Below are 21,106 nucleotides of genomic sequence, written 5' to 3'. Positions count from 1 at the left end.
TTAACATATGTTTAAGAATTAAGTGTGTCTAGCACCTCCAATTTAGAATTCTCTTTCTTATGGTTGTGACTTTCACCCTGCTTCACTGGCTTTAACTGTCTTATACATTCTCCCACTTCCTCCAAGTTTGAAAGCCATCATTTCAGCTTCATGTTTTGTAACACTGTCTCTAAAGTCCTCTCCCTCAAACTGTCTCTCCTCCATAAAACCCTTAATCCACCTCTTAGAGTGTCCATCATTATCTGATCATTTCTGTGAAATGCATTCTATTTGTTTTAAATATCTTGCATAAATGCAAGGTGTTTGCTAAGGATGCAGCATGCAGCTGGAATTTCATGATATGTTAAAATTGTTGTTATTACTCATAGGTATTGTGTGGCAGTTAAGAAGGAGAACTACCCTGACTACCTGCCCTTAAATTTAATGTCTGGCAACGCTATGCAGGTTTACCGACAACCAGGCCACACCATCTACTTGCTACCCACTCTAGTCCTGACCAATCTACTACCCTGTGAGCTTTCCTACTATGTGAAAGGTACCTCTATCCGTGGACCATTGAAACCGGGGAAAGATGCTGTGCTACACACAGCTGATACATCTCAGAATATCGAACTTGGTAAGATTTGTTTTGTACCTTCAGTTTTGCCACATTGCTTTGCCTGTCATTAATCTCATTTGGTTGTTAATTCGAACTAAATGACTATGTTTTATTCTGCCAAAGTAACTTCAGATGTTTTAACTTATTCTTTCATGGTATGTGGGTTAGGCAAGTATTTGTTTGTCATCTCTAATTGCTCTTGAGAAAGTGGTGATGGGCCACTTACTTGAACCATCTTGTCCATGTACTGTTGGTACAGCCACACCCAGTGGCTTTGGAAGGGAATTCTCTCTAACATTAATTTGCACAAATGTTATTGGCGTGCAGTGAAAGAATTGAATACAGCAGAAGGGCTGTAAGTATAGATTTCATCTCTCATCTGAAGGAAAAACAATCCATGTTTATAGGTAGAGACCCTAAATATGAAGAGCTGTGTTCCATTTAAGCATTCTCCCATTGATACTTAGTGCATGGGAAAAGCTATGACCCAACGAAGTTACAACAAATGACTGACAACTGCAAATAGGTATCTCTAGTATACTATCAATTAGGTGCGATGTTAGCGAAGTAGATTGGTAGTTTTGATTTGGCACTAAAAACCAATTACCATTTTGGCTCACAGAATAACTCTTATTTCTGGTTAGAAGGTTTGTGTTTAAGCCCCACAGCAGACTTAAGTGAATGTTCTTGGTGTATGTTAATACCCATCGTCATTGTGATGTACAGAACAGAAACAGACCCTTTGATCCAACTCGTCCATGCCAACAAGATATCCTAACCTAATCTAATCCTATTTGCCATCACTTGGCCCATATCCCTTTAAACCCTTCCTATGCATATACCCATCCAGATGCCTTCTAAATGTTGTAATTTTACCAGCCTCCACCACTTCCTCTGGCAGTGTATTCTGTACGTTCGCTACCCTCTGCGTGCCCCTTAAAATTTTTTCCTCTCACCTTAAACCTATGCCCTCTAGTTCTGGACTCTCCCACCTCAGGGAAAAGACCTTGTCTCTTTACCCTATCCATGCCCCTCATGAATTTATAAACCTGCTGTGGTTCTGTTCGCCGAGCTGGAAGTTTTTGTTGCAAACGTTTCATCCCCTGTCTAGGTGACATCCTCAGTGCTTGGGAGCCTCCTGTGAAGCGCTTCTGTGGTGTTTCCTCCGGCATTTATAGTGGCCTGTCCCTGCCGCTTCCGGTTGTCAGTTTCAGCTGTCCGCTGTAGTGGCCGGTATATTGGGTCCAGGTCTATGTGTTTGTTGATGGAGTTTGTGGATGAGTGCCATGCTTCTAGGAATTCCCTGGCTGTTCTTTGTTTCGCTTGCCCTATAATAGTAGTGTTGTCCCAGTCAAACTCATGTTGCTTGTCGTCTGCGTGTGTGGTACCATACATCAAGAACATCTCTGAAATGACAGCCAGACTACTGCGACCACTAGGACTTATAACAGCACACAAACCAACAGCCACTCTCAGACAACAACTCACCAGAACGAAGGACCCGATACCCAGCATGAGCAAAACTAACGTAGTGTACAAAATCCCATGCAAGGACTGCACAAAACACTATATAGGACAAACAGGAAGACAGCTAACGATCCGCATCCACGAACATCAACTAGCCACGAAACGCCACAACCAGCTATCCCTAGTAGCCACACACGCAGACGACAAGCAACATGAGTTTGACTGGGACAACACTACCATTATTGGGCAAGCGAAACAAAGAACAGCCAGGGAATTCCTAGAAGCATGGCACTCATCCACAAACTCCATCAACAAACACATAGACCTGGACCCAATATACCGGCCACTACAGCGGACAGCTGAAACTGACAACCGGAAGCGGCAGGGACAGGCCACTATAAATGCCGGAGGAAACACCACAGAAGCGCTTCACAGGAGGCTCCCAAGCACTGAGGATGTCACCTAGAAGGGGACGAAACGTTTGCAACAAAAACTTCCAGCTCGGTGAACAGAACCACAGCAACGAGCACCCGAGCTACAAATCTTCTCACAAACTTTGATTTTATAAACCTCTATAAGGTCACCCCTCAGCCTCCGACACTCCAGGGAAAACAGCCCCAGCCTATTCAGCCTCTCCCTATAGCTCAAATCCTCCAACCCTGGCAACGTCCTTGTAAATCTTTTCTAAACCCTTTCAAGTTTCACAACATCCTCCCAATAGGAGGGAAACCAGAATTGCACACAATATTCCAAATATGACCGTATTCAGAGGAACATGGAAAGTTTTTCTGATGTGCTGGCCATAATTTCACCACAAAACATTTACCATTGAAGTAAGCAAATTAATTGTCCCTTCATATAATTGTTATTTGTGAGTTCTTGTATACATCTTGATTACAATATTTGTCTGATTAAACAAGTGAGCATTTTGAAGTCATTCCTTGTCTGTTGAATACCTTTCATCGCGAAAGGCACCACGTATTTGCAGTCTTTATTTTCCTAAACACAATTTGCCTGGCTGTGTAAGATAATTAAAACCAGACACCTTTACCACAAATGGTCTCTGAGGAGGAGAGTGGTGGTGATGTTGAGCAACTTCAAAATACTTCAGTTCCTTTTCATGGATAATTTGAGAGAGAGAGAGAGAACCCTATCATTCAGTAGGACTATGGTGACTTTATTTTTTACATGTTAATAAAAGCTATTCTTTAAATATGTTTTATTCGCAATTTATTTGTCAGGGATTACACTAGAAAACTTTCCTGTATGCAAGGAACTCCTAATTCCAGCAGGAACCACTAACTATCATGTTCGTATGCGCCTTTACGACACCAAGAAGCGCCAGCTGAATCTGAGCATTCGCATAGTGTGCAGAGCAGAGGGTTCCTTGAAGATACTCATTTCTGCACCTTATTGGCTCCTTAACAAGACAGGTAAAACAAAAAAAAATCAAATTCCAAAGTAAATGTAGGAGCATGATGTTTTGGTGCATATTTCCAGACCTGCAAGGTGGTGAATTAAAAGCCGTGGTCTAAAATGGTCTGCTTCATACCAATCTTTTTCAGGGCTGCCATTAATTTTTCGACAGGACAATGCCAAGGCTGATGCAGCAGGCCAGTTTGAGGAGCATGAGCTTGCACGAAGTCTCAGCCCCCTCTTATTTAGCTTTACAGACAAAGAGCAACCTAACATGTGAGTAAAGAATTCAGTAATATGCACATCATTGGCTCACCTGATTTACTGAGGGAATTATTGTGAATTTGGACAATTTGTGACTATGAACAGGATCTTGCTGATCTTAAGCTTTACAAAGGTCTAATTTTGGCCATGCAATGTTGAGTTTGGAAATAAAGATTTTAAAAATAATTTTGACTCATAGCTGTGATATTTATATATGTGTGAAATGAACCCATGTCTTACTGACCTCTTTGGGGCTGAGTAGATTTATCCCCCAGTCTCTGACCCTTGCAGGTGTACCATGAGGATTGGGAAGGGGATCCACCCAGATGCAGTTCCTGGTTGGTGTCAGGAATTCTCTCCAGATGGAGGAAGTGGTGTGCGAGCAGTGAAAGTGATTCAACACGGTAACAGACCCGGACTCATTTATAGTATTGGTGAGTTTGAAAAAAAACGCTTGATTTATCTTCCAGAAAAACCTTTCACATTTCAAAGGTACAATCCTCGTTGTACTTGAACATTACGGAAGGATGACCAGTGACATGTTATCCACGAGCGGCAGTGTAGCTGGTGTAGCATTTATTGCTTATTTGTTGTCTCCAAAGGTTCTTTCTCATTTATATCTTAGGAATCGATATCCGGAAAGGTCGAGGTCGGTACAGAGATACCAACATAGTGACCTTTGCACCCCGATATCTACTGGACAACAAATCCTCACATAAGTTAGCCTTTGCCCAACGAGAATTTGCCAGAGGCCAGGTAGGAATATGGTTCCAGATCATTTTAGCCTGTGTTCCCAAATACCACCTGATGAAGGAGCGATGCTCTGAAAGCTAGTGTGCTTCCAATTAAACCTGTTGGACTGTAACCTAATGTTGTGTGATTTTTAACTTCCCAAAATAAGTTGTTGATCTCATTTAAAAATGAAGTGTAATTTTGAACATAGAGAAAAACTTTTATCTTTAGGGGATGTTATCAAATAAACATCAAACAGATAAGCTGTCTATTAAAAGAGCAGAGAGAAGAATTTGATGCTGCTTGAGACATTTGTACAATAGCTTGATATGTAGTGTTTGCAGATTTTGGTAGTGAGAACAAAATAAAGTATCATAAATATCTGAAGGAGATCTAGTAGTTAAGGTAATATGATCAGCTGTTGTATATTGTTAATAGCTTTAATTAATCATTAGTTTATCCCATCTGTGATATTAAGAACTGCTTTTGATTCCTTCTCAAAATTTATTTAATGTATTGATATTGTATGCTGGATGCATTATTCAGTTTTGCTATCTAGTTGCCTTGATAAATATGTCTATGTTGGCATAAGCTAAACCACAAGGAAGATAATTCAACTCATCTTTGTTCATCCATAAGGAAAGATGGTACAGTATTGCTATACTGTCATTCAGCTGATTTGTTAATTAATCATGAAGCTTTCACTTTCAAGATCTTTCCTGGAAGTTTATCTCACTCACTGTGTTAACAAACAATTACTGACATCTGTCCTAAATCTGCCTTCTGTAGTTGTCACCTCATTCTGCTGTTGCAATTTAGTTTGAAGCGGTATTCTACATTTTCCTCCTCTTTAAGATTTTCTGTTTTATTTATTTACATGTATAAATGCACATTTATGCCATCTATCTTCAAGGTTGAAAATCTGGATTTCTCCAGTTTTCCCTCACTCTTTTTTTTGTCTGCCAAGATCTAATGTAAGTAATCTAATCTAATCTAATCAGTATCTGGCTTTTTATGCATGTTAGATTTTCCATCTTATTTGATCACTTTCTGACGTTTCAAGTCATGGTTCAAGCTCCTTTCTCAAATTCAGATACTTCTAAGCCCACACTTCAGTTAAGATACTGAGGAGATGACTTACTGCTGGAATGACATGTTTGAAATTAACTGAGGATCTATTGTCATATCCAACTAGAAGTAAAATATATGCCTTCACAATATCAAGTAAAGCAGGGAAATCACCCCCCTCCCCTCATCCAGTATCTTGAACAATGTTTGTTTCTAACACCAATAGCCAATACGAGCAATTTAATTGCTCATTCATCTAAATTACTGCTGTGGAGACTGGCTGTTTACCAAGTAGCTTCTCAGTTTGTCTGTAAACCAGCTATGATTGCACTTTAGAAATGTTTATTTGGATTTGAAGCATTCTGAAATGCCCTCAGCGTAAAACTTAGCAAAGTGCTTCACAGGCAGGATAACAAACCTGAGACAGAGCCTGGAATGAGCTAATAAAGGGACAGTAGTAGTAGTTCAGAGTTTGTGAGAAGATTTGTAGCTTGGGTGCTCGTTGTTGTGGTTCTGTTCGCCGAGCTGGGAGTTTGTGTTGCAGACGTTTCGTCCCCTGTCTAGCTGACATTCTCAGTGCTTGGGAGCCTCCTGTGAAGGGCTTCTGTGGTGTTTCCTCCGGCATTTGTATTGGTTTGAATCTGCCGCTTCCGGTTGTCAGTTCCAGCTGTCCGTTGACAAGCAACATGATTTCGACTGGGACAACACAACTATTATAGGACAAGCCAAACAGAGAACAGCCAGGGAATTCCTAGAGGCATGGCACTCATCCACAGATTCAATCAATAAACACATCGACCTGGACCCAATATACCAACCACTGCAGCGGACAGCTGGAACTGACAACCGGAAGCGGCAGATTCAAACCAATACAAATGCCGGAGGAAAGATCACAGAAGCGCTTCACAGGAGGCTCCCAAGCATTGAGGATGTCACCTAGACAGGGGACGAAACGTCTGCAACACAAACTCCCAGCTCAGCGAACACAACCACAACAAGGACAGTAGTAGTGTACCAACTTCTGAGCCAAGTGACCTGGGTTCAAGTTCCACCTGTTCCATGGCTATATCATAACTATTCATAAGAAGTTGCTTAGAAAATATCTATAATGAGCTAATGGGACTGATATGCAAAAGATTAGATGAAGAGTTTAATTTCAAAAACCCTCAAGAGAGGAAATTAGATGGGGATGTTTATATGGGGGTTGAAAGGGAGAGGAGAGAATTACGGAGTTTAGGGCTCTCAGTGGTGTTGTGATTAAAATCAAGGATGCTCAAAAGGCCAGAATTGAAAAATTTAGCACTGGAACAGGCTATAGGGATGGGAATCGGTGACCTTTAGGAATGGATTTAAAAGCAAGTATGAAATTTTAAAATTGAGGCATGGCTTAATAGAGAGCCAGTGTAGTTCTGCCATCTCAGAAGTAGTTGGGTGAATGGGACTTGTTCTGAGATTGGACATAGGCAGCAGAATTTTGAATGTTCTCTAGTTTGTGCTCATTCAATTCAAAAGTTGAAAATAGATCAAGGACAGGTGCTGTATTAATCCATGTTCCTTTCCTGTCTCTCCTATTCCCTCCACTATTTCTGGAACGGTTTGCGGCTTTGAATGTTTATTGACCAAAACTGTACGCTAGACTCTAGTGTGACCTAGGCCATAATTTGTTTTTGACCTTGTTTGAGCAGTTTCCTGATCCAACAACAATAAAATATTAATTGGAACTTGCTTTCTCAGGGCACTCAGAATCCAAATGGTTACATTTCAACTCTGCCTGGGGCCAGTGTTGTATTTCATTGGCCAAGAAATGATTATGATCAGTTATTGTGTGTACGGCTGATGGATGTTCCGAGTTGCACTTGGTCAGGGGGCTTCGAGGTTAACAAGAACAACTCCTTCCACATCAACATGAGGTGAGCACAATATATCCCAGAATAAATCTAATTAATGGGCCAGGTGTCTAGTGGAGAAATGTAGATTTAATTAGCAATAGGAAACTGGTAATTTCTGCACTCAGTGGAAACATGAGAGATACCAGATTTGTCAAGACTATTCTGACCTACCAACTCCTGCATCATGCTTTTTTTATGGATATTAGACCCTTATGACAGACACTGTGGGCTATATGTTGAAAAACACAATAAAATAGAACTTGTATTGGAAACCTGATGATTCTCTTGGTATGTTAGATGTTGTTTGTTTATTTTACCTTTTGTGTTAAAGCTTTGGATGACCAACTGTGCGTTCAAGCTTAGTAACTTGTACCTGTTGTATTGGTAAACAATGTTTCTTATCCTTTTTACTAATATATTGTTTAAATAATAAAGAATGGAATTGACTTAGTTCTCCTTGTGAAGGAATTTCATCCATGGTTAGATATGGCCAAGATGTGCCTTCTAATTACTCGGATCCAGGATTTCTTTGTGTTTTCTTCTAATCTGGTCTTTTTAATGGATGCTGTGCATAGAAGTGTTTTTTTTATTGGACAAGTGATATTAAAAATAGATTCCAGCCATTAAATATGTTGAACTTGTTTTAAGGTCTCAGATTGAAGGCACTTGCTATACCAGCTGTGGATTTCCTCTCAGTTTTAAAACTAATACTTTTTAAAGATTATTTTATGCGATCTCTGTCCAAAAAGATTTTAAGTTAACTTATTTCTTGCCCGGGTAGTTACAAATCAGTGGCACAGGTTTAGTTCTTTTTCACCATTTACTGCATTTTCTCTAAAGCTTTTAACATCTGTTAATATTTTTCCACACCAAATACTGTTACCTGTAAAATTTATATATACTGCAATCATTATGATGAGACTGTGACGTGTTTACTGGCCTGAATAAAAAGGCTAATGTGCAAAACACAGAAGGCTTATTGATACTTGATTTATTCTTGCTGGCAAGCACTGGATGTCCTATTCCTGTTAGCTTTGTGGTCAAAAGGTATCATGGGCTACCAACACAGGTTTAATGTCTAACTTACACTGAGCAATTCAATTTTAGCCACAGTGACTATAAATGTGGCACATATGGCCTCAACTTTCCCTCACTAGTAGGTGGAAAATTGGCTGATATTCCCATTCCTGAGCTTTCTCCAGCAATTCCTCAGCCTCCTGTGGCAAAGGAAAGCTTGTGTGTACACAATCAAGATTGGCGTTTAACCTCAACATTAAATAACCCATCTACACTACTCCCTGTGTATGAAGGACATGTATGTGTGCAAAGTAAAGCAGGACCACTCTGCACGGAAGAATCAAAGTGTGACTCACCTAAAGAATAGCAGACAAAGTCTAAAGTAGTAAAACAGTTTACACAATTGCTGAAAACCTGAAATAAAACCAAAAACTGCTAAATACTCAGCAGGTTATGCATTGTGCCTTGTTACTGCTGCCCATTTTCTTTGAAAATCCATGTGTGTTATTTTAAAAAGAACATTTTGTTCACAGTAGTTGGATTTAGCAATGCATTAAGTCACAAAGTCTTGATGTTGGTTTAAAGTTGTTTGGCGTTATCTGTCCTCATTTATAGTTATCCCTTTCTGTATTTTAAGCTAGCTGTAATTTGTAACCTTGAAGTACTTTCTAACCTAACTTTTCTTCTTGTAGAGATACTCAAGGCAACTGTCACCTCCTTCGAGTGGAAATTACTCTGAAAGGAGCAACATACCATATTGCATTTAGTAACTCTGAACAGTTGCCACCACCATTCCGCATCGACAACTTTTCAGAGGTAAATCCCTACTAACTGTACACATCTACAGATCTACTGTAGTATTCAAGTTTTATAATCAGCTCCACATGAAGGAGAAAGAACAAAACTAATTGCAAATAATTCATCCCATCTGTGAGTAGTCACCACAACTCTGAGATGACTCACACTAAAGCAAGCCAAGCTGTTTCAGTACAGTTACAATGATGGCCTGTATTCGGCAATGTATGTTTTAGTGAGAAAATGTAGAACAAATCAAACCCAGCTACTTACCACCCCAACATCCATTCTCAATCATTAGCAAAGTGATGGTAGGTGCAGTCAATTTTGCTATGAAGTGGCACTTACTCAGCATAAAACTGTTCACTGACTTTCCATTTGGGTTCTGAAAGGTTTATTTAGCTCCTGGCCTCGTTACAGCTTGGTCTAAACATGGACAAAAGAGCTGGGACTTTAGAAGGGAAGTAAAGATACTGCCCTTGACATCAAGGCACACTTTGAGCAAACATCAAAGAGCTCTAACAGAACTGGAAACATGTGAATCGGGGGAACACCCCTGATTGACGTTATACCTAGAACCAGTGAAGATGGTTGTGGTTGTTGGAAGTAGAACAATTTCTGTCATCGCAAGTGCAGGCAGCTGGAGAATGAGCTATTAGATCACTTCTATGAATTATTAAAATATGTTCAGCCTTCACGACAAGTTCCAACTTCCTGACATCTCTTTCTCTTTTATGATAGGTTGCAATCATTTTCCACCAACATGGTGTGGCAGAGCCAAGACTAAAGACTGAGGTAAAGCCAGGTACCTCACTGAATTATGCCTGGGACGAACCTGTCCTTCAGCCTTTCATCACACTAACAGTGAAAGGGGCAGGCTCATCAGAAATTACCTGTGATATGAATGATTTCAAAGAGTCCAAACAGCTTTACTATGAAAATTTCATCTATATCGCTGCCACGTATACTTTTTCTGGGTAGGCTTCAGTTTTCTGTTTGCCAGAATTAAACTTTACTGTCAGCTTTTTAATGTTCTCAGTTGGTTTTGGACAATTAGATGCAACTTCCAGAACCATTACGTGGTTTCAAAAGATTTTTTTTTTTGATAGATATTTTGATTGAAAATTTAACATTTTTACAAGTTTACAAATTTAAAAAAACCCAAGTGTAAACATTGATATACAATTAAATCTTAAATAAATAATAACCAAAATTTAACAGAAGAAAAATACCGAGGAAAAAAAACAAAACTCAACTAACTACTAATCTAACCTACAACTAACCTGAATGTATAATTAAGTCTCTTACATTATTCAAATAAGAGGAAAAAAACCGACGGATAACACAGAAATTGGGTCGTGAGATACATGCTCGGAATGTATTAACATCAAATCGTAACAAAGCCCATATTCGTGCAGGATTCCTCTCCCAAGGGACCAGCCAGGTTCGCCATCTCAATTAAATAAAAGTCCTTGTTAGGATGGCCGAAATATCTGTATTTATATAATTCAAGAAGGGCTGCCATATTTTATGGAATAATTCGGTCTTTTGGTGCACCATATTTGTAAGGAAGTCAAGGGGAATACATTCCATAATTAATCTGTGCCAATCTGAAAGTCCAGGGGGGCCTTCAGCCATCCAGTTTACCAAAATATTTTTCCTTGCACAGGAAGAGAGAATAGAAAATAATCTCTTCCCGTGCATATCCAGGGAGGGTAAGTTTGAAAAGCCCAGAAGAAGAGATACAGGGTCAACTCTAATTTCCGTTCCTAAGATTTCTGTCAGAGCACTTGCTACTTGAGTCCAATATCTACGGATCTTATGACAGGTTCATAGGCAATGTACAAGAGTGCCCACCTCTATTTTACATTTGGGACACATTGGAGATGCTCCTGCCTTAAATTTTGCCAATCGATTCGGTGCTATATGGGCCCTATGAAGTATCTTCAGCTGAATAGCCTGAGTTCTGTTGCAGATGGTGATTCTTCTGGCGTTTTCCCAAATGTCATTCCACGTTTCTATAGAGATTTCTTGTCCCAAATCCTGATCCCATGTTTAAAGCAGATTGTCCATATCTCCCGATACTTCATCATGTAGTAAATGATAAATAGTACTGACGGAAGATACCCCCATTGGCCATAGCACTGTACATTCTCTATCTGATTTATAAAGACTATCTAATAACGTAGTCTTCTTCTGTATATCATCACGAATTTGGAAGTATCGAAAGAAGTCTCCATTAGGTAATCCGAATTTCTGACGCAGCTGTTCAAAAGACATCAGAACCCCTTCTTTAAATAGATCCCCTAAACAAGAGAAACCTCTGGATCTCCAGAGTTTGAAAGTGGCATCGGTAAACCCCGGTTGGAATCCCCATGCTCCCACTATCGGAGCATGGGGGGATGTTTTATGTGAGTTGTCCTCCTTTTGCCGCATTATATTCCAAGCTTTAATTGTGTTTAGTATTATAGCATTTTTACAGTGATCCGTAATGATTTTCCTCTTGTCTGAAAATAAGAGGTTAATAAGTGGGCATTTTACTTGAGAAGCCTCGATGTCCAGCTAGATTGATTGCAGGTCAGGCATGACCCAATCAGCTATGTAACTTAATAGGGAACTTAACTGATATTTCCTAAAATCTGGGAAATCCAATCCTCCCCTTGCCTGTGGAAGCTGTAGCTTCTTCAGCTTAATAAGGGGCTGTCTATGATTCCAGATAAAGGAACCCAACCAGCCATACAATTTACATAGTGCCAGCCTCGGCAGCATCACCGGAAGCATTCTCATAGGGTATAGGAGACAGGGCAGGACATTCATTTTAATTAATGCTATTCTACCTAGCCAGGAAATTGGAAGGTCTCCCCATCGCTGGAGGTCCTGCCTTATCCTTTCCAGTAAATGCACAAAGTTAGCCTTGTATAACTGACCAAATACTTGGGTAATAAAAATGCCTAAATATAAAAAACCCTCCAGGGACCACCGAAAGAGAAAGTGGGATCCGTCCAATAAGTGGGATATACTAGCAAGGCCACCCATTGGCATAGCCTCCGATTTTGAGAAATTAATTTTGTAGCCTGAAAATACCCTAAATGTATTAATAACTTGAATTAAGCGAGGCACGGACATCAGGGGATTACTGAGAAACAGAAGAACATCATCTGCATAAAGGGTAATTTTATGTTTACCTATACCAATCCTCGGGGCTGTTATATTAGGGGCAGCCCGTATAGCTTCTGCTAGTGGCTCAATTATTAGCGTAAATTGCAATGGCAAGAGAGGACATCCCGACGGCAGCCCCTATCCACACTGAAGCTATCCGAGCCTAATCCATTGGTAATCACAACTGCTTTGGGATCACTATACAGTGTTGAGACCCATTTGGTAAACACCTTTCCAACGCCAAACCTTTCCAATGTGTAAAACAAATATGACCATTCAACCCTGTCGAGTGTCTTTTCCGCGTCTAATGAGACTATTACTCCTGATATCTTTCCCTGATGGCAGGCTTGAATCACATTCAAGACCCTTCTAACATTATTGGATGATCTACGGCCCTTAATAAATCCCATCTGATCCTCCTTTATGATATGTGGAAATACCCTTTCTAGCCTCAATGCTAACATTTTAGAGAGGATTTTAAAATCTACATTTAGCAAGGCTATTGGTCTGTATGACGCGCAATCTTCTGGGTCCTTTCCTTTTTTAAGGATAAGAGAGATATTTGCCTCTTTCAGCGAAGGCGGGAGACAGCCCTGACTGTATGAGTAGTTATACTTGTCCATAAGTGGACCAGCCAATATTCCTGTAAATTCTTTATAGAATTCAGCTTGAAGGCCACCTGGGCCAGGTGCCTTACCGCTCTGAAGTTGCCTGATTGCGTCAGGTATTTCTTGGATTGTTAGGGGAACATTCAGGACCGATACCTATTCCGGAGTTAGGTCCGGAAAGGTCAGGCTTTTAAAAAATGATTGCATCCTCCTAGTTCTGTCTGCACAATCCTGCAATTTATATAAATCAGAATAAAATTTTCAAAAGATTGCGTTAATCCTTTTATGATCATGAGTACTTTCCTTGATAGATGTGATAGTTTATGGGGCCTTCTTTTTCTTTGCAAGAAATGCTAAGTATCTACCAGGTTTATCGCCAAATTCATAGAACCTTTGTTTTGCAAATAATATTTCCCTCTTAGCCGTTTGGGTAAGCGTGGTGTTTAGAGCTGTCCTAAGAACCATAATCCTTTGCAATTTGACAATAGAAGGTCTGTCAGCGTATGCTGTTTCAGCCGCTTTTAAGCGAGGTTCAAGCAGACGCTGTTGTTCTCCCTTTAATTTTTTCTGGGTCGCTGAGTAGGAGATGATCAAGCCTCGTGTGTAAGCTTTGATGGTCTCCCACATCATTGATGGGTTGCTAGTCGTACCTAAATTAATTTCTAAAAATGTTTTAAATTCTTGAGAGAAGTACTTGACAAATTTATTATCTTTCATCAGGAAGGGGTCCATACACCAATGCCGGGGGGAGGGGGGGGGGGGGGATGTCTCATTGTTCCTCGCCTTGATTTTCATATATACAGCAGCGTGATCGGAAATTGCTATACTGCCTATTTTACAGGATGGTATGAAATTTTAAAAAATCGAGGGGGCAAAAAACATATCAATTCCAGTATGACATTTATGTGGATTGGAGTAAAAAGAAAAATCGCTGCCCTGTGGATGAAGGCATCTCCATACATCTACTAGTCCTAATTCTTTGTTCAAATCCACCAATTGTCTAGATCTGGGAGATACTCCTGCAGTCCTCTTGGGAATCCTATCTATTTCCGGATCCATAATACAATTAAAGTCTCCCCCTATAATTGTATGACGAGCACCGACAGCCATCAACTTTGAGAAGGCTTCCGTTATAAATTTAAAAGGATGTGGGGGGCAATACAAATTTAAAATCCCATATTCCTCTCCATTTATAAGGGCTTTAATCAGAATATATCGTCCAGATTCGTCTTTTATCTGATTTAGGATTTTGAAAGGGAAATTCTTCCAAATAAGCATAACAACTCCCCTGCTTTTTGAGCTAAAAGAAGAAAAAAGGCCTGATCAAATCCACCCTGTCGTAATTTCAAGTGTTCTTTCAGGTGTGTCTCCTGTAGGAGAGCTATATCAACTCTTTCTTTCTTGAGGTTTGATAATATTTTCTTCCTTTTGACTGGTGAATTGATCCCCTTGACATTCCAGGTGCACCACTTAACCGACTGATCAACCATGACCGTCCGGGCAAATCCGAGACCCTTTCAGGAGGGGAAACCCTATCCAGAACATCCCGAGCATAGATCATATAAAATTCACAAAAATAAAGGCTGTCTAATACACTCACAAAAGTATAATAAAAAACTATTTCTAATTAAAAAATAAATAAAACTTATTTAAATGGAGATTTTCCCCCTTGTTGCCAGGGGGTATCACTTCCTTTCCAAAGGTCCATCGTATCCTCTCCCAACCAGTGCCCCACCCTTGACCCAGGTGCTCCTCAATAGGATGAAGAAAATTCAAATATACTACAGAGCTAGAGTTAACAGTGAGCACCCTACCCACACACCCCCACCCACACCAACACCTGGATATATTTGGTAATGTTAATACCATGTATAAACATATATAACTATAAAATTACAACCTCAGCAAGTAAAATTTAAATATAATAATACAAAATAACAAGGGAAAACAACCCCACTCCTAGAGACAGAGGTAAAATAGGATAAGGTAACCACCTCCCCCCACCAACATTAACTAGACCCCCCGGCCTATATATATAAATATATATAGATAGATAGAATATTAAAAACAAGGGGGGAGAAAATCGTTAAATAGAGAACAAATAAATAAATCCCTCTCCCCACCCCCCCCCCCCCCCCCCCAAGATAATGTTAAACAGTAAGGTAAAAGAAAGGGATTAATATATTTAAAAAAAAAAAGGGAGGGGGGATGTTAACCGGAGGTGGGGGAAAGCAAACCAACATCAATTATTTCTTACAATTTATCTAAGAGAGTCCAAAACTTCCTTGGCCTTTTCCGGCGATCCGAGGTTATACACGGACCCTTCATGGTTAAAGCATAACGTCGCTGGGTAGCGCAAGGAGTACTGAATATTTAAGTCCCTTAAACACTTCTTTGCCTCATCAAACGCCTTCCTCTTTCGGACCAGAGTTGGGGAAAAGTCCTGGAATAACATGATCTTGGATCCTTTATAGGTCATGGCTTGGGAATCTTTTCCAAGATTTCTGGAGGCTTCTAAGAGTATCTGCCTCTCCTTGTAGCTCTGCAGCTGGAACAGGACCGGGCGGGGACGCTGGTTCGAGCCGGGCCCGCGTATTGCCAACCCGGTAGGCCCATTCCATCCTTACCTGGCCTGATCCAGCCTCCAGATTTAAAAGCTGTGGAAGCCACTGTTCAAGGAACACTGTAAGCTGGCCTTCCTCTTCCCGTTCAGGAAGGCCCAGCAAATGAATATTTTTTCGATGACCTCGATTCTCAAGGTCGTCAATGTGATTCTCTAAGGTCCGGACTCACTGTTCGAGAGTCCGGACCCGATCCACGGCCGATTGTGCTATAGTTTCGGAGGTCGCAGCCTTTAGCTCCGCCCATCTGACTTGGCGCTCGATTTCCTTGATGACTCGGTCGTGCTTTTGCAGCACGGCTGAGAGATTCCCATCGGCTTCGGGATTCTTCAGTAAAAGGGTCGATCTTCGCATCGAGTTATGAGATTATTTCCATGAGGCTTGCCACCGTAGGTAAGTCCCCCGGGGCGGCTGCGGATGCCTCAGCTGCAGCTGGAGAGGGTGGGGGAGGGGTTCCTGCCTGCTGAGAGCTGCGGGCTCCCTTCCCTTTAGTCATTTTTACTGGAGATTAAATTGTTTAAATTCAATACTAAACAACTAATTACATTAAGTAAAAACTATTTTAAATGATCTGGTGAGTGTGGTGGGGGTGGGTGACCCACTTTGCCCAAGTCTTGGAAGGAGCACTATAGACTCAGACTTGCTGGGTCGCCGCCATCTTGGATCCCTCCCCCAAAAGACATTTTTAACTGAAGGAAAAAATGAATTTCTTCTTTATAATCCGTTGCTTTTAAATTTTAGAGATTAAATGTCTTGAGGAAATATGGAACATCCAATGTTTTTAGCTGAATACAACCAACAATTTTGCAGTGCACCTTACCAGTTGTTTCCAGAATTGTACATTCAACATTGTTCTGTTTGAATATGGCCCAAGATAGGCAGTCAGAGGGAAATGTACAGCTGAATTAGATTAAAAAAAATTTTGCTGGAGAACGGATCAACATAAGTTTTATTTGGAAATGTTAAACATCTTTATGACTCTCGTGTTGTGTCCCAGTTTCTTTCCGTGCTAGGATTGAAAATTATGATGAACAACTTATTGTACTGAAACTAGTTCCTGTTCGAAAAATCTACCTGACATGCATCATACATAAATGAAGAAATACCGATGACACTATTTAAAGAATATCACAGAAGTTCTCCTAGAATCCTTTTTAATTCCTTTAAATCAATTCAACCAAAACAAATCATCTGATCATGTCTCATTTGTTAAGCTGTTGCATTTCCTTGTATTAAGTTAGTAATTTCACTTCAGAAGTACAAAATTGACTGTGGAAATATAATCCTGAGGTTGTACTTTGCATTGTGTTGTGTTCTGAATGTATTTGTTGAAATTTACATGTCAACTGTGGAGTTCCTTTGTATTTTTAAAATCAGGCTTACGGAATCTTCTGTGAGGCCAGTTACTCGAAGTTCAGGAAATAAAAATATGAGGTGCGCAGAATTGGTTCTAGATGTTGCACCCTCAACTGGAAGAGTGATATTGAAAAAAAAGGTAAGCAAAAACTTCAACTTTGCATTGAAAAAAATTCCCTTGCAACAGTTGACATTGAATGGAAACCGTATCTACAATCTAAGTATGCATGTAAGCTTTTTTGTATCCCATTCAAAATCCGTGTGCATGTACACTTTCCCGCTTTCAGTGCAGAAGATGTTGACACTTACTGAAGTGCAGTTTTGTTTCTTCCACAGATATTCTTAGAAGGACTTAAACAATGACAGTTGTACTCAGCTGCAATACTCTCAACTGTTTGAGCCCTTCTAACTAGATATATGTTTCTCCACTATCACAGACTAAGATGCTGAAATCAGTTTTAGAATTGTCTTGTAGATTAGTAAATTCTTCAGAGACCAACGTTTGTACTAAGAATGACCTTGATCTGAAAGGCTCAGTATCTCACTGATTGTGTAAATTGAGCAAGAGAAACGAACCTGTTTTAATTTGTTTTTAACTTGTTAACCAGGTGTTGATGGAGGAGATGCATATATTTACTTTTTATACATAAAGCTGTATATGGTGGAAGGGAAAGTAATAATGTGTTTTGGTGGATTCAGTTCTATATAGTTATGTTTGAAAGCCTGAGCTGTTAGAATGGCAATCAGGTGAGGAGTTGAGAAAGCAGGAAGAGTAGAGCAATAGCAGTATAATAATCATGGGACTATTGTAATAAGAATAAATTGAAACCTAAACTTCGTTTAAAATTACATGACCTGTGTAATGCAGTAGAAAATCAATAGCCCTGTGTTGCTGTTTCATTCAACCTCAATTAATAACTCCAGCACATGGAAAAAATTACTTGCACTTCTAATAGCACCTATCAGGATCACTAAATATCTGTATTTAACAGTTAATAAAGTACTTTGAGGCATACTCACAGTTGTAGTGTTGGTCATTTTGGATATGAGAGTATTTCCTGAGGGTTTAGTGGGCTTTTGGGGGATGGGAGTGGAGAAGGATACGAGGTGGTTAATAAATCAAGGTTCCTGTTCCTAACCAGTGACACTCTTCTGAAATGCACTTGTATAGTTGTTGGTTGAGAACAGAATTGAGCAGAGCTGCAGTGGATGCAATACCCTTTGTGATTGAGCCAGTTGGTTAATGTAAAAGATCAAACATGAAGAATGATGAGTCGAGGCAGCATAGTCCAGTTAGTAAAGATGTTTTTAAGAGAAGTCAGGAGAAAATATTACGAATTAAACTAAATTTATAGTATTACAGAAATAACTTATTGATGTGTCTTATTCAGTTTTTTAACCTATTACCCATAATAAAATTCTGCTTCAATCTATGCTATCTAGGAACCAGGTAAAAGATCACAGCTTTGGCGCATGACTAGTAATGGAATGATATGCCATGAGGGTTCTTCTCCTCCTCATAACCCCAACAAACCCTCCTCCAGTAGGCAGTCAAATTCTGGACTGGTCCTAGACATCACAGGCTTGGGTGCTGTCACTGACTCCAGGTAAAATAGGATAAAGTAAATGGGCTGAGAATATTTTCCAATTTAGTCATTTGTCAATATGTGTTACATTTTAGGAACTTAAACGGTAAAATTCTGATGAAAACAGTTCTAGGTTTTGTGAGCGACTATGAAGCTGCCAGGAACAATAACTATCCTTGTCGTATAAGAGGTGAATTCATCATCTTCATGTTATTTTTTGTATCCTAATTGATATCCATCCTCCTTGTGTCATCAGTGAAACAAAAAAAAACTTGAGTGTACCAAAAAATTCCAGTGTTTATTTTGATTACTTTTGGGGATTGGAGTATTGAGGATAGACTTTCCTTAGGATATTAAATATTTGGTCGAGGTAGTGCCCACAGTGAGGGTGACTGTATCCAGTATGTGAAATCAAGAGATTTTATGGGATAAATGACCCTGAGTTGATGGTTGTGGAATATTTCATTGAATTTTCCTTGGTACACTTGGGTGTTATAGTGTGCCTTTCAACACGAGAAATAACGTATGGTTCATCCTTGTTGCTTTCCCACAAAATGAATTTCCAATCTAAATCATGTCATATAATCATGGTTGTTCTCTTCTCCATCAAAAGTGATGAATTGCCAACCCTCCAGTTCCTCTCCCAAATGGCTGCAATGAAACTCAAAAGTATAATATCGTGGATACTGGGAGTCAGAAATAAATGTTGGGAAGTGCTCCACAGGTCGGCCAAGATCTGGGGAAGGCGAAAACAAGTTTAATATTTCAGGTTGATGACTTTTCATCAGAATCAATTTTCACTTTAATGATTGCAGTCCAACGATTTAGAGAATGGGAAGCATAGCAGGTTAATTTGAACATGCTTGCATGTCTATGCTGCAAAATTTGGTAGAATCACTAAATGTCAATTGGGAGCAGCGATTTAATTAATTTTTTTTCCCATTAGCACTTGGATGTTGTTAAGCAAGTTGGTACATTCCAGATGTCACCCTGGCTTCAACACCAACTGGGTAGTATATCTGAGACTTCCCACTCTAATTTGTTTCTATATTAGGCAGTGTATTTATCGATTGGACCCACAAGGAAAGAAACTGCATGTTTTATATTCAGTTACAAAATGTGTCTGGGAGATATTAATTTTTAAATATAATTATTTAATTTCCCCTCACTTTGTCTGTTGCAGATATGAGCCACTCACGCTGAAAAAACCAGAGCGACGTCGCAGCAATACACAAACATGGTATTTCCGTGATGGACGTCTGAGCTGCAGCATGCCAAACATGGTAGTACAGGTAAAAACATTGAAAGCGGCAGAATAAACGTTGACATAGTTTGATTTTAGCCACTGATACATCACCTTACAATCCATAGAATGAGGGAAATGAAGGAGGGAGAAGAAGTCACGCAGGACAATTTCACGTTGTTCTTTATTACGACTGGCTTATTCAGTATGTTGGTACTGATACACTTCAGAAGCAGTCAACTTCAGTCAATTGATCCTTGCTTGTGCTGCTCTTAATTTATTACTTGAAATAGCTCTCACACATTGCTATTTTCAACAGCAAATCTGTAATACTGTATACTTCACCCTAATGTTTCCTCAGAATGCTCAGGCTATCGAAATTTAATTGGTATATTTATAATGGTGTACTTTTCTGAATGTTGTAGGTGAGTAAATTTTATGAGTTGGGGGCTCCCAGCATTGCACCTCACCAGATGGAAGCTTTTGTAGGTGGTGACTTTGCAGTGCCCTAACTAGGTTGAACATTTCACATTGCCAGGTTTGTGCTTCACACAATTTTATTAGCCAGACATGTTTCATGCAAATTTGACCACCCCATTCTTGAATTTTGAGCATTTGAGAAACCAAACCAAGGACATTTTCACTCAGTGAGGAAGGATATTGAGAGTCACAATTAGTTGCAATTCCTGAATTTGAAGCTGATTTGAGAGCAGATTGAATAAGGCATGGAAGGAGGTCGGGTGCCCAGCTTGTCAAAGCGAGAACAATACTTCATTCTGGGCACCTAAAAAGAGGAAGGAAAATATAAATAATATAACCATATTATTGAAGATGTATAGCATTCAGAGCTGAAAAATGTGTTGCTGGAAAAGCGCAGCAGGTCAGGCAGCATCCAAGGAGCCCTCCTTCAGGAAGGAGGGCTTATGCCTGAAACGTCGATTCTCCTGCTCCTTGGATGCTGCCTGAGCTGCGCTTTTCCAGCAACACATTTTTCAGCTCTGATCTCCAGCATTTGCAGTCCTCACTTTCTCCTAGATGTATAGCGTTCATCAACATAAACTGATCTTTATCATTCTGCTGACAAAAAGCAAGTTTCATTTTTTAAAAAATGGTCACCTTTGATTTTCTATTTCCTGTTTTGTAAACATAGGAATCCTTGCAACCATTCTTTCTTTGTTGGTGGTGTTCTTGATTCTGATCTCATTGTCACCAATATCCACTGACATATTTCTCATAAGATAAACAATATTTTTCTCCTTACACTGATACTGCGGTCAATTGTTAATT

At 39.8% G+C, this 21,106-nt stretch overlaps 1 protein-coding gene across 10 annotated transcripts in view; it reads left to right on the top strand.

Moving 5' to 3' along the window:
- vps13d (vacuolar protein sorting 13 homolog D) overlaps positions 1 to 21,106 on the top strand; it is a 314,700-nt gene that overhangs the window by 172,012 nt on the left and 121,582 nt on the right. For all 10 annotated transcript variants that reach the window (XM_087980553.1, XM_043675642.2, XM_087980550.1 and 7 more), the window contains 11 exons: positions 369 to 616; positions 3,307 to 3,498; positions 3,631 to 3,757; positions 4,037 to 4,179; positions 4,371 to 4,501; positions 7,280 to 7,455; positions 9,144 to 9,267; positions 9,988 to 10,223; positions 17,012 to 17,129; positions 18,434 to 18,597; positions 19,760 to 19,868. In XM_087980553.1, coding sequence (XP_087836679.1) covers positions 369 to 616; positions 3,307 to 3,498; positions 3,631 to 3,757; positions 4,037 to 4,179; positions 4,371 to 4,501; positions 7,280 to 7,455; positions 9,144 to 9,267; positions 9,988 to 10,223; positions 17,012 to 17,129; positions 18,434 to 18,597; positions 19,760 to 19,868 — 1,768 coding nt within the window. The remainder of the gene's footprint in view (positions 1 to 368; positions 617 to 3,306; positions 3,499 to 3,630; positions 3,758 to 4,036; positions 4,180 to 4,370; positions 4,502 to 7,279; positions 7,456 to 9,143; positions 9,268 to 9,987; positions 10,224 to 17,011; positions 17,130 to 18,433; positions 18,598 to 19,759; positions 19,869 to 21,106) is intronic.

This window comes from Chiloscyllium plagiosum, unplaced genomic scaffold (genome assembly GCF_037043375.1).
Source record: "Chiloscyllium plagiosum isolate Xiang-an unplaced genomic scaffold, Cpla_swu_hap1 HiC_scaffold_37, whole genome shotgun sequence".
In the NCBI taxonomy this organism is placed as follows: Eukaryota; Metazoa; Chordata; class Chondrichthyes; order Orectolobiformes; family Hemiscylliidae; genus Chiloscyllium; species Chiloscyllium plagiosum.
This window is presented reverse-complemented; position numbering and strand designations above follow the sequence as displayed.